The sequence below is a fragment of the Halichoerus grypus genome, chromosome 2 (genome assembly GCF_964656455.1).
Source record: "Halichoerus grypus chromosome 2, mHalGry1.hap1.1, whole genome shotgun sequence".
In the NCBI taxonomy this organism is placed as follows: Eukaryota; Metazoa; Chordata; class Mammalia; order Carnivora; family Phocidae; genus Halichoerus; species Halichoerus grypus.
This window is the reverse complement of record NC_135713.1, coordinates 183410656-183423491: the sequence shown is the minus strand read 5'-3', so window position 1 is coordinate 183423491 and position 12836 is coordinate 183410656. Positions and strand designations below refer to the sequence as shown.

Genomic DNA, 12836 nt, shown 5'->3' with positions numbered 1-12836 from the left:
ATGTGGCTTTGTCAATAATGATTGAGAAATTTAAGGTGAAGTAGAAGTTTTAACTGACTGGGTGACCACACCTAGTGGGTCCTGATAAATGACAGGAAGTTTTTTTTTTTTTTAAGATTTCATTTTTAAGTAATCTCTACACCCAGTGTGGGACCTTGAACCCACCACCCCAAGATCAAGAGTTGTATGGTCTACCGACTGAGCCAGCCAGGTACCCCCAGTTTTTTTTTTTTTTTAAGTTTATTTATTTTTCAGTAATCTCTACACTCAATGTGGGGCTCAAACTCATGGCCCTGAGATCAAGAGTCACATGCTCTTCCAAATGAGCCAGCTAGGCGCCCCAGTGATGGGGAGTTTTTTGATATGGCCTGTAGGACTCTGTACCAGGCCCTGTGCTATTCAACTTTTTAATCAAAGGATTAGAATATGACCTACAGGGCATTATCATCAAATCTGCAAATGGCATAAAACTAGAATATTATACAACACAACCTTCAACATTAAATGACAAAATTAGAAATAAAAAAAAAATTTTTTTTAAAGATTTTATTTATTTGACAGAGACAGACACAGCGAGAAAAGGAACACAGGCAGGGGGAGTGGGAGAGGGAGAAGCAGGCCTCCCGCAGAGCAAGGAGCCCAATGCAGAGCTCGATCCCAGGACCCTGGGATCATGACCTGAGCCGAAGGCAGACGCTTAACGACTGAGCTACCCAGGCGTCCCAGAAATAAAAAATTTCTAAGACCAAAATTTAGTAAGAAAAAGGTTATGTGGATTTATTTATTTATTTATTTGGGGGTGGGGGAGTGGAGAGGGAGAGAGAATCTTAGGCAGGCTAGACTCGGGGCTCGATCTCATGACCTGGCCAAAATCAAGAGTTAGATGCTTAACTGACTAGGCCACCCAAGCGCCCCTGGAATAATTTAAAGTCTTAAATCTTGGATTTAAAAAACCAACTGCAGGGGCGCCTGGGTGGCTCAGTTGGTTAAGCGTCTGCCTTCAACTCAGGTCATGATCCCAGGGTCCTGGGATTGAGCCCCATGGCAGGCTCCCTGCTCAGTGGGGTGTCTGCTTCTCCTTCTCCCTCTGCTCCTCCCCCTTCCCCCAACTCGTATGTGTGCTCTCTTTCTCAAATAAATAAATAAGTAAATAAAATCTTAAAAACAAAACAAAACAAGAACAAAAACAACTGCAGCTGGAAAGGGGCTGGAACTTGGCAAGTCTCAAAAGGGAAGCCCCCAGAAGCTTTTGTCTCCAAATCCAGAGCCTGTCCTTTGGGGACTGAGGGAGGGCCCAATTCTTTTTTTTTTTTAAGATTTTATTTATTTGACATAGAGATAGAGCACAAGTAGGCAGAGAGGCAGGCAGAGGGAGAGGGAGAGGGAGAAGCAGACTCCCTGCTGAGCGGAGAGCCCAACTTGGGACTAGATCCCAGGACCCTGGGATCATGACCTGAGCCGAAGGCAGATGCTTAACCGACTGAGCCACCCAGGTGCCCAGGGAGGGCCCAATTCTTACCAGATATCCTGCCACACTCAGAGACAGGTCTCCCAGGACCAGCACAGTATGTAGCTCAACCAATGTCCAAAGGGGAAACCTCTGCTGCTGTACCTGCTGCCCATCATCCTGATGGCCAGGCCTGGGGAGGTCAGCACCAGTCTTTTGCCCTCAGACCCATGGCCAGGCCTCCAAACCTGGCTTTTGGCTGCTGAGGTTCTATGACAGTTATTTCAGCACAGATCACCGCTACTCCGCTTCCCTTTATCAAGACAGCCATTAAGAGAAATATGAAGCTGATTTCATCAATTAGGCCTACCTACAGCCCCAACCTGGGAGTAAGCTTGAAATCACTCCTGGGTCCTCTTCAGGCCCTGAATCATTTTTCAACTGTGAAAATCAGAATGGGATCCTGGCGGACTCACTTCTGAATCTAAGTGGTATCAAACAAGGCTGGATCCTATTCCCATTCAGTGTTCTCAGGCATCTCTGGTGTATGTAGCCCCAGCCGGGGCTTCTGGGGATACTTCCTGTCACCCTTGGCTTCAGGCCACCCTGCCTAGCAGGTAACCACATCCTAACTGTACAGATGGAAAAACAGGCTCCGTGGGTCAGAAGCCCGCTCAGGGCCAAAAATTTAACTCCAAATCTGCCTGTTCCACCTTCTTTCTCCTGTGCCCTAGTCTTTGTGATGTCCTTGGAGATGACCTTGTCTGGCTCCCAAGTGAAGTGGGAGTGTGTCCTTCAGCTTTTGCCAATAGGAAGCCTCTTTGCTGACAGCAAGTAACCAGAAGCCAGGACCCTGTGAAAGGCCCTCAGTGAGCACTGACTGATTTAAAACTATGTTCTCAGACACTGCAGGCCCCCAGACGGTTGTATTTCCAGATCTTTCATCTCTGGGAGATGTTTCTTGTGGTCAGTCACCCATGTGCCTGGCACAGCTGAATGGCTCAGTGTTACTCCTTTGAAGTCCTACCTGCCAACCTCTGCTACAACAGTTCCCTTCTTCCACAGGCTTATCCCACACCTCCACCTTTGTCCTTCAAAGCCAGCTCAAAGGCTGCCTGCCCTGTGAAGCCCTCTCTGGTTGGACCCAGGGAGAATTCATCACCTGCCCTTCCTGCTCCCATAGCCCTTGCTTGTGCCGTTCCTAAAAGTATATTCAAATCAGCCTCATATATTAAAAAACAGAAAGTTGGGGTGCCTGACTGGCTCAGTTGGTGGAGCATGTGACTCTTGATCTCGGGGTTCTAAATTCAAGCCCCAAGCTGGGAGGAGAGATTTCTTAAAAATCTTAAAAAAAAAAAAAAAAGTCAACTGCCAATGCACGAAACTGGTTTAATTGGTTTACTGGTAAAGCTGTTGAAAAGATTAAAGAGTTTCTGCTATATGCAAAATCAGTATTACTTTCAAAAAAGCTAGAGCAACTGTGTGGCATGAGTGGAAACACAGTGTCCTGAAAAAAAGAGATGAAGGCGGAATTACCTTCTGCCCTAATCACACAGGTGACCAACCATCAGCCTGAGGTGCGTTCCAAGAGATGGGACTTTCAATCCTAAAAACAGGACAGTCTCGGCCAAGTCAGGACAAGCTGTCACCTTACTACCACGTAATCCAAAGTATGCCCAGAAGACGGTGAGCAGGATATACTCATGAATTAAAATCACTGTGATACTACAAGAAATGACCGAAGCAACTAGAGTTACTCAGAGTGTTCTAGTGTGAAGGGAGATAATTGTAACAAGGATTAGAATTATTCTGTGTACCTTTAAAAGACAATATTAAGACCCAAAGACAAAATTTAGAGCACGGGTAATTTTGGTGCAATATAAAGGATATTCTGGTAATTACAGATACGTTATCACTGCAAGTGTTAACCATGAGGAATTTTTGTAGAGGAGAGAGACTTTACCCTGCAAGTGCCCGTCAACTCTACAAGCCCGTGATCCTACACACTCAGTTACACAGGGATTTACTATCTAATGACTGAATTTATGTCCAACATTATGTTTCTCAATAGCTTTTTTTTTTATTTTGTTCTACTTGCCCTCCACCAGAACACGGGGTAGGCAAAATAAAGAGATCAAACAAATCTAATGGTCTTATCTACAACTCTAAATTTCAGACTGCGTTTCTTTTTTCCTTGAAAGATTCTAAGGAAGGGATATGACAGAAGAAATGGAACTAAAACATAACCTCCAACATGAAGCTGAGTAACTGCGGAAGGCTGTAAATACTCACCCATGCCAGATTTACCATCTGGGTATGTGTACACTTGTCCATTGTTTTTGATAATTGGGAGGTTAGAAGGTAAAGGAGCAACTTCTTCTTCACTCTCCTCAGAGCTGGAGCTGCTACTCGTGTCCTCACTGCAGCTATCATAACCGTCAAACATCCCGAATGAGTCTCTTCTTTTCCTTTCGGAGCGTGAAGAACGTTCAGTCTTAAAAGTAGAAGAAATCAATAATACATGACACAGCACAGATACACCCCCCACCCAAAGGAACTTAGTTCCAATTATGGTAAGTGGTATTTGAAAAATGAAGATCTAGCCCTCAGAAATGATAAATTTTATTCTGTAATGAAATGTTTGTTTCAAAACAGAGGCTTTCCTTTCTACAAGGTGCAAATTTATTAGCTACCATGTTAGCTGATAAGAATGTCAACGGTGACAGCAAGAACACTGAGTGGGATCTGAAGATCACCACGTAATTTAAGCTTTGCCATAAACTAGGTGGGTTATTTCTCTATTAAAAGGAAATTAAATTAGATTCTGATTTTTTTTTTGAAATTGTGGTGAAATATACATAAACAGATGATTTCTCAATTTGCCTTTCAATTCTGAAACTGTAGATTTCTACAATAATTTAGAGCATCCAGGAAATATATAGATGCTTTTAAAAATCACTGCTAAGAGCTCTGGAGAGATTAATTGGGGATTTTAATTTTAGAAGTAATTTATAGATATTAACTATTTAAAAATGATAAAAGATAACATTTGTACATAGGTAACCCTATCTCATTTTTTTCCTTAGCATAAACAATGGTTAAAAAAACTCCAAGTATCTCAAGCTAAAAACATTATTTTCTTTTCAAAGGAAAAGCACAAAGACACTATTATCATCTTTAGTGAATGCCACACATTTGCTCCTCCAAAAAGATATGCCCTCTCTCAAAGTCACCCAAACCCCCAAAAAGTAATATTGCCAACTCCAACCTTTCCTGAAATACACTGCAAAACTTCAAGTTTAATGAGAAGAAAGCAAAAATAAAATAGGAAAATAGAAAAAAAATCTTCAGGAAAAAATAATCTATAAGGAAACAAAAGCAACATAGGGAGCAAAAAAAAAACCTTCAAAAAAATTGATATAAACACACACAGTGAATTACAACTAGAGTGAAAAGTATCAACCAAAGAATCTTTAGTTTGGCACCTATCCTTATTCTTTTGCTTCAGTTAGTATTTTTTGGTATCATTTTACACTTTATGCACAATTTCTTTCCTGGCTAGTCTAACTTCCTACCATGACCAATAACAAAGCTGAAATCTGTTATCTAAAGCCTGACAAAATAAAACCAAGCAAATGCATCTCTTAGTTTGAGAGACTAGCTATTATTTTCAGGTATGCAGGCATGGAACATTGTACTAAAATGGGAAACTGATTTTCACATGTATCAGGTGTAACTATGAAAGTGACAAAATCAGGTTCTTTTAATCCACACAATGGAAATATTTTATACCCAAATGAATACTCTCTTTTAAGAAGGCCCCTTAGGAGGCTCTATGCCTGCTACAATGTGATTGCTACAACCTCCAACTTCTTCTAGTATTCTTCTTTTAGATCCAATTTTAAAAAGAAAACCCTATGGTGTGTGGTTACTTTGTAATTATTCCGTTTCCCTCAATAGTTTTCCCTAGCTTGATTACCCATCTTATTTAACAGATCTGATTCTGAATAACTTGCAGGTATTTAAATTCAAAGAATCAAAATCTGCTACCCCCAGATTTCAAAAGAAAAAGATTCTGAAGGCAATGTCAAAAGAAAGTCTAGCAACATTTTGAACTAATAAGGTGATAAAGAATGGGATAGTCCTTGTTTGAGTGAAGGGTGGTGCTAACAGCACAGAATTTGGACAGCCCTAGGTTTGAGTCTCGGCGTTGCCATTCATTAGCTATGAACTTAGCTGTGAAACAAGTTATGAGCTTCTTCTCTTATTCATTCAACATTCAACTATTTATCAAGCATTTGTGTGTCTCACAGTAGCAGAGGCTAAAGATAAAGCAGGGTACAGAGCAGACAAAATTCATGCTTCTCACAAAGGTTACCAGCCTACTGGCAGGAGGAATCCAAGCAAGGCCACGGGAAGGCAGGGTCAAACTGAGGCAGGAGTAGTCAGCTAAGATTCAGGGGTGAGGAAAGGCTTTGGTGAGATAAGACCCCGACGCCAGAGAGGGCAGCCAATTGAGTATCTGGTCCTGGGATGTTCTAGGCAAAGCAAAGAACAAGACAAAGGCTTTCAGCCTGGAATATACTTGGCAAACTGAAAGGCCAGTGTGGCTGGTGCCCAGTGTGAGAGGTGTACGAGATGGGGTTGGAGGAGGATACAGAGGCCACATCATGAGGACCCTTGAAGGCCAAGGTAAAGAAGTGATACATTCTTTTTTCCTCAGGGCAACGGAAAGACATTATGAAATATTTATCACAGTGTCTGGAATGCACACTTAATAAACACTGGCTAGAATTTTAAGTTCTAGTAGATTCATACAGCCCACGTCCATGCAGAGATGACCTTTTATACCCATAGTTTTCATATAAGCTTGTTCACTTTCCAGCCAGCTCGGTTAGCAGCTAACGCATATTTATTGATCCTTAAATGTCAGTGCAGAATATCTTATTTGGACTCTACTTATCAGTGAATATAACCCTGCAATTTCAGGGGATCAATGATAACGAACATCCTGGTTTCAACATTACAGGCTTTTTAACATTAAAAAAATAAAAGTATTATGGTCAAATACATTTGGAAATTTTTCCTTATTTCAAGGCCTCTTTAAACCTTCAATATACTTATTAACATTATGATAATTTAAGAGGGATATATAGTATGCAGTATTTTCCAAAGCATCTTCAAGGACTAATGATCTAGAGAAATGCTAACCTTTTCCATTAATTCCAGCACACACAGAAAATGATCATCTATACAACGCAAGGGTTATAAACCCCTGAATGCACTCAGTCTGAGGCCTCTGACTATCCCAAGTATTGCAGGGATGAATTATCTTGACAAATCCAAGACACACTAGCTGGGAAGCTATATTCTACTTGGGAAATGGTGTTCCGTCAGTATTTTTTTCTTAGATTATGACAGAATACTAATGAACTATACATATGAGCTGTAATCAACTTATTCTATGCTAAACTTAGCATTTACTGCAGAGGAACTTAATTGGAAACCCCTGCATCAGACCAAAATCCCTAAGGGGGCTGCAACTTCAATGAAAGGGTCGGTAGGAAAAAAAAATCTGACTACATGCAAAAGAGGACCTACAAGTGAGCTCTTCCTGCCCATGCTCTGGGTGGAGAGGCTACTCTGGGATTTTTTTTTTTTTTAAGATTTTATTTATTTAGGGGTGCCTGGGTGGCTCAGTTGTTTAAGTGTCTGCCTTCAGCTCAGGTCATGATCCCAGGGTCCTGGAATCGAGCTCCGCATCGGGTTCCCTGCTCAGCGGGAAGCCTGCTTCTCCCTCTCCCATGCCCCCTGCTTCTGTTCCCTCTCTCGCTGTCAAATAAATAAAATCTAAAAAAAAAAAAAAAGATTTTATTTATTTATTTGACAGAGAGACAGAGAGAGAGCACAAGCAGGGGGAGGGCAGGCAGAGGGAGAAGCAGGCTCTCTGTGGAGCAGGGAGCCCAATGCGGGGCTCGATCCCAGGACCCTGGGATCATGACCTAAGCCGAAGGCAGATGCCCAACCGACTGGGCCACCGAAGTGCTTTTTTTTTTAAGATTTTATTTATTTTTATTTGACAGAGAGAGAGAGAGCACAAGCAGGGGGAGCAGCAGGCAGAGGGAGAGGGAGAAACAGACTCCTGCCTGAGCAGGGAGCCCGATATGGGGCTCGATCCCAGGGCCCTGGGATCATGACCTGAGCCGAAGGCAGATGCTTAACCAACTGAGCCACCCAGGCGCCCCCAAGAACTGTTTAAGAATAAAAAGGGGCATTTGGGTGGCTCACTCTTGATCTCATGGTTGTGGGACTGAGACCTGCATTGGGTTCCTTGCTCAGCAGGGAGTCTGCCTGAGATTCTCCTCTCCCTCTGTGCCACCCCCCTTCCCGCACACAGACAGGTATATGCATGCTCTTTTCTCTCTCTGAAATAAACCTCAAAAAAAGAAAAGTATTATTAAAAAATGAACAAAGGAATAAAAAGCAACCAGGCAGACCTGACAAGAACCAAATGTAACTTCTGTAAATGAAAAATGTAACTGCTCTGGGGCACCTGGGTGCCTCAGTCGGTTAAGCGTCTGCCTTCGGCTCAGGTCATGATCCCAGGGTCCTGGGATCGAGCCCCATGTCAGGCTCCTTTTGGAGCCTGCTTCTCCCTCTCACTCTGCCTGCTGCTCTGCCTACTTGTGTCCTCTATCTTTGTCAAATAAATAAATAAAATCTTAAAAAAATATATAACTGCTGTAATGAAGAAAAACACCCACCACCAAAACACCTCAATGGATGGGCTGAATTGCAGATCAGACATGGCTAAAAAAGAAATGGGGAAATGGAAGATAAACATTAAGAAAATACCCAAAACACAGCAAAGAAAAACAGAGACATAGAAAAAAGGTTAAGAGAATACAACATGTAAAGATCTAATAAATGTCTAATATGAATTCTCAAAGGAGAGAATATGGAAATGCTGAATGAGAGACTGGATAAGAATTCTACAAAAACACTGAAAACAAATTCAGACAAAACTACCACATATATTAAACACAAGAAAAAGAAAACCACAGTTTGTTTTTTTTTTAAGATTTTATTTATTTTTTGACAGAGAGAGACACAGCGAGAGAGGGAACACAAGCTGGGGGAGTGGGAGAGGGAGAAGCAGGCTTCCCGCCAAGCAGGGAGCCCGGCACGGGGCTCGATCCCAGGACCCCGGGATCATGACCTGAGCTGAAGGCAGACGCTTAACGACTGAGCCACCCAGGCGCCCCAGAAAGCCACATTTCAACAGATCATAGTACCAGTGCAAAACACTAGGGAGAAGATTTAAAAAGGGACCAATCACACAGTGAATCTCACTCATCAGAAAGTCCAACCTCAGGCTCATTCAGTCCAATCAGTGGCTTAGTGACAGATAGGTAAGGATCACCAATTATTTAAAAAAGGCCTCTGAGGGGCGCCTGGGTGGCTCAGTTGGTTGGGCTCTCTCGTGGGCTCTCTCTCTCACTCACTCTCTCAAATGAATAAATAAAATCTTAAAACAACAAAAAAGAAAGGCTTCTGAGAATGTGAAAGACCAAAACAAATCTTCAGGAAAAAAAATCTGTAAGGAAAGAGAAGCAATGTAGGGAGAAAAAACAAACAAAAAAACCTTCAAAAACGAAATTAATGGGGCACCTGGGTGGCTCAGTTGGTTGAATGTCTGCCTTTGGCTCAGGTCATGATCCTGGGGTCCTGGGATTGACCCTCCATCGGGCTCCCTGCTCCATGGGTAGTCGGCTTTGCCCTCTGCCCCTCTCCCCTGCTCATGTGCTCTCTCTCTCATAAATAAATTAAAAAAAAAATCTTTTAAGAGAAAAATGAAATTAACTCTTCAGAGACATAAGAATAGGATACCATCAGGGAACAAGATCTTGAAATTTAAAAACAGAAGAGGCAACATAATCTCAATGTTGTACACCTGAAACCAATGTAACAATGTGTCAACTACATCCAAATAAAAAAATTATAAAGAAAAAAGAAAAAAAAGAAAGAAGGTTAATTCAGTGGAAAAAAAGATAGTCTTTTCAACAAAAGGTGCTGGATCAAATAGATTACCAAATTAAAAAAAAAAACAACCAAAAGAAAACCCAATTCTGATCTATACTTCACCTCATCTACAAAAATTAACTCAAAATGGATCACAGACCTAAACATAAGAACTCAAACTATAAAACTTCTAAAAAAAAAAATAGGAGAAAATCTTCATGACCTTGTAGGCATAAAATTTTTGGATGTAGGACATCAGAAATATGATCCATAAATGAAAAATACTAAGTTGGACTTTATCAAAATTAAAAACTGGTCCTTGGAAGGTACTATTAAGAGAGTAAGACTAGACACAGACTGGAGAACAATATTTGCAAATCACGTATCTGATAAAGGATTGGTATCTAGGACATACCAAAACTCAATAACTGGAACAGTCCAATTAAAAAACAGGCACAATATCTCAACAAACAATTCAGAGATATATGGATGGCAAATAAGGACATGAAAAGATGCTCAACAGCACTGGTCATTAGGAAAATGCAAATTAAAACCATGAGACACTCATACATCTATTAGATTGCCCCAAATTAAAAAAACAAAAAAAACCCCAAAAACACCAACCCTCTACAGTCTATGTAGCAAATGGAACTCTCAAACACTGCAGATGGGAAGGTAAAAGCATTTTGTAAAAAAGACAGTTTGTTAAAATGTTAAATATACACCACGTATCAACCCATTCCATTCCTATTTACCTAAAATGAAAAGACACATCCACACAAAGATGTGTGTGTGTGTGTGTACACACACATACATGAATGGTTGTACTAGCTCAAAAATGGAAACAACCCAAATATTAACAGGTGAATGAACAAATTATGCCATATCCACAGTGATTCCATATTGAGGCTCAGCAATAAAAAGGAATGAGTTGATACACACAACATGGGTAAGTCTCAAAATAATTACACTGAGTTTAAAAAACCAGACAAGAGCACATGCTGTATGACTCCATTTATATAAAACTTTAGAAAATGCAAACTGTTTTTGCATTTCCTTCATTTTTACTTAACGTATTTCCATTCCAAGGTCCCACATTACATTTAGTTGTCGTGTCCCCTAAAGCTCCTCTTGGCTGTGACAATTTCCCAGGTTTTCCTGGTTTTTGATGACCTTGACACCTTTGAGGAGTACCTGGGTCAGGTATTTTGTTGAATGATCCTCTACTGGGATTTTTCTCTTAATTCCCTCAGGACCAGACTGGGGCTGTTTTTGGAAAAAAGGTCAGCGGTACTGCGAAGTACCCTTTGTATCAAATCATACAAGGAAACACAGTACTAACGTAACTTACCACTGTTGGGATTGACCTTGATCACCTCTACCTGAAGCAGTATTTTTCAGGTTTTTCTCTATAACAAAATCACTCCTAGCCCCTCTCCATACTGTACTTTTCGGAAGTGACTTTGTGAAGTCCACGCTTACGAAGTGGGGAGTTATGCTCCCTCTCCTTGACAGCTGTGCATCCACACAAATAATTTGGAATTCTTCCGCATAGATTTCCTCCTTTTGGGTTTATGTGAGGTTTTCTCTCATGTTGTGTATCTCCAGTTGAAATACTACTGATGCTGTCTCTCAGGGTAGCAAATTCATATTATGTGATTTCCACCTGCCTCTTATCGGTGATGAGAAGTTTGAAGGCCTGGTCTAGGTGTGGTCTGGTTCTCCGTTGTAGTCTTACTATTTTCCCTCTTCTAATAAGCAATCTACGGAGAGATACTTAAAGACCATGCAAATATTCTGTTCATCAAAATTTCACTCTAGATTTGGCATCCAATGAGGATCTTGCTCAATCTGAAACTAGGATTTTCCAGCCCCAGAGTTTCTTCCATATTCTCATTTGGCATTCTTCTGTAGGGAAGATCCCTCTTTTTTCTCGTATTATGGGTATCCACCCATGGATTCCTCCTACTTTTCAGTGGCTTATAAATTCATTAGAGTCCTTAGTTATCTGGGAACTCCAACTGTTCCAGATTTAGCCAGTGGGAGCCCCATCAAGCTGACTCGTGTCACTGTGAGAAGCCTCTTACTACTGTCTGAGCAATTCCTTACTTTCTGGCATACCAAGATACTCCAGGCTTATCTTATACTCATTTTCCTGTCCCAACCCTAGAATCAACCATTTCTTCCTAAGAGCCCTAGTTTCTTTTAGTGGGGGCTATTAGAAATAAAGATGTGGCATTCCATACATGCATGTGACATGTCATATGTATACACACATGTATCTTAGAAAATCATGAGTTCACACTTTTAACTCCAATTCCAATCCATCCTTTAGGGTTTTTCCTTATCTTCCCACATCTGTATTTGGAGCTTTCTTCTTCCACAGTGAAAACCATGGCTTCCACACAAATTACACATACTCATTTGCCCAATCCTTCTATACATTTAAATAGTTGCAGAAGCATTACAACCATACTGCTACAAAAACCAAACTTAGAGGAGTCCAGAATTTCTTTGTAGTCCCATCTCCCTAAACTGAAGGTCAGAGTATTGAGTTTAAGAGTTACTTGGATTATTTATTTCTCCTTCAATGTGGTTATATTATTGATTTGAAACAAGCTGAGTTTGGTTTTTAGTCTTCCCTGCCATCCTTACTGAGTTAATTCCATTTCTGGGGCCTATCTAAAAAACTGCCCTGCTTCCAAACATAAAGAACTATATAAAAAGTTACAACTTGGAAAAATGTTGTTTCCTGCCCCTGCCTCACCATCCACCTTTGCAGGCGGGTAACCTGGTTCATCCCTCTTGCGTGTGTCTATTTTGAAAAGGTAAATAGGTATATTTATTTTCTTATTCTTCTTTCTTACAGAAAAGGCCACACACTAAATTTCTCTGTCTTTTGCTTTTATTAATTCAGAAATATATCCTGGAAGGGCGCCTCAGTGGCTCAGATGGTTAAGCGTCTGCCTTTGGCTCAGGTCATGATCCCAGGGTCCTGGGATCGAGTCCCGCATCGGGCTCCCTGCCCCTTCCTGTTTCTCTCTCTGCCTCTCTCTCTGTCTCTCATGAATAAATAAAAAAATAAAAAATCTTAAAAAAATATATATCCTGGAAATCATTCCATTTCAGTGCATAGACATCTTCATTCTTTTTTCAGCTGTACAGTACTCCACTGTGTGTGTTTACTCAATTAATCTCCTTTGGACAGTTAGCAGTTTTCAATGTTTTGCAATTACAAATATTGCTTCAATGAACAAACTTATTATGCATGCGTGTATACCTATACATTTAAAACTGCCTGAGGTATACTCTCAGAGTATATTCCGTGGGTTGAAGAGTGAATGTGTATGTAATTTAGTTAGGTACT

The 12836-nt window shown here is 40.9% G+C and overlaps 1 protein-coding gene across 8 annotated transcripts in view; it reads right to left on the bottom strand.

Moving 5' to 3' along the window:
• MBTD1 (mbt domain containing 1) overlaps window positions 1-12836 on the bottom strand; it is a 66225-nt gene that overhangs the window by 38387 nt on the left and 15002 nt on the right. For 7 of the 8 annotated variants that reach the window (XR_013444793.1, XR_013444789.1, XM_036108473.2 and 4 more), the window contains exon 3: window positions 3740-3941. Coding sequence is in view for 5 of the 8 variants with exons in the window: in XM_036108473.2 (XP_035964366.1) it covers window positions 3740-3893 (154 nt within the window). In the remaining 3 variants the exon portion in view is untranslated. Of the gene's footprint in view, window positions 1-3739; window positions 3942-12836 lie in introns of those variants that run through there. The other variant, XM_036108479.2, reaches the window with a different exon arrangement.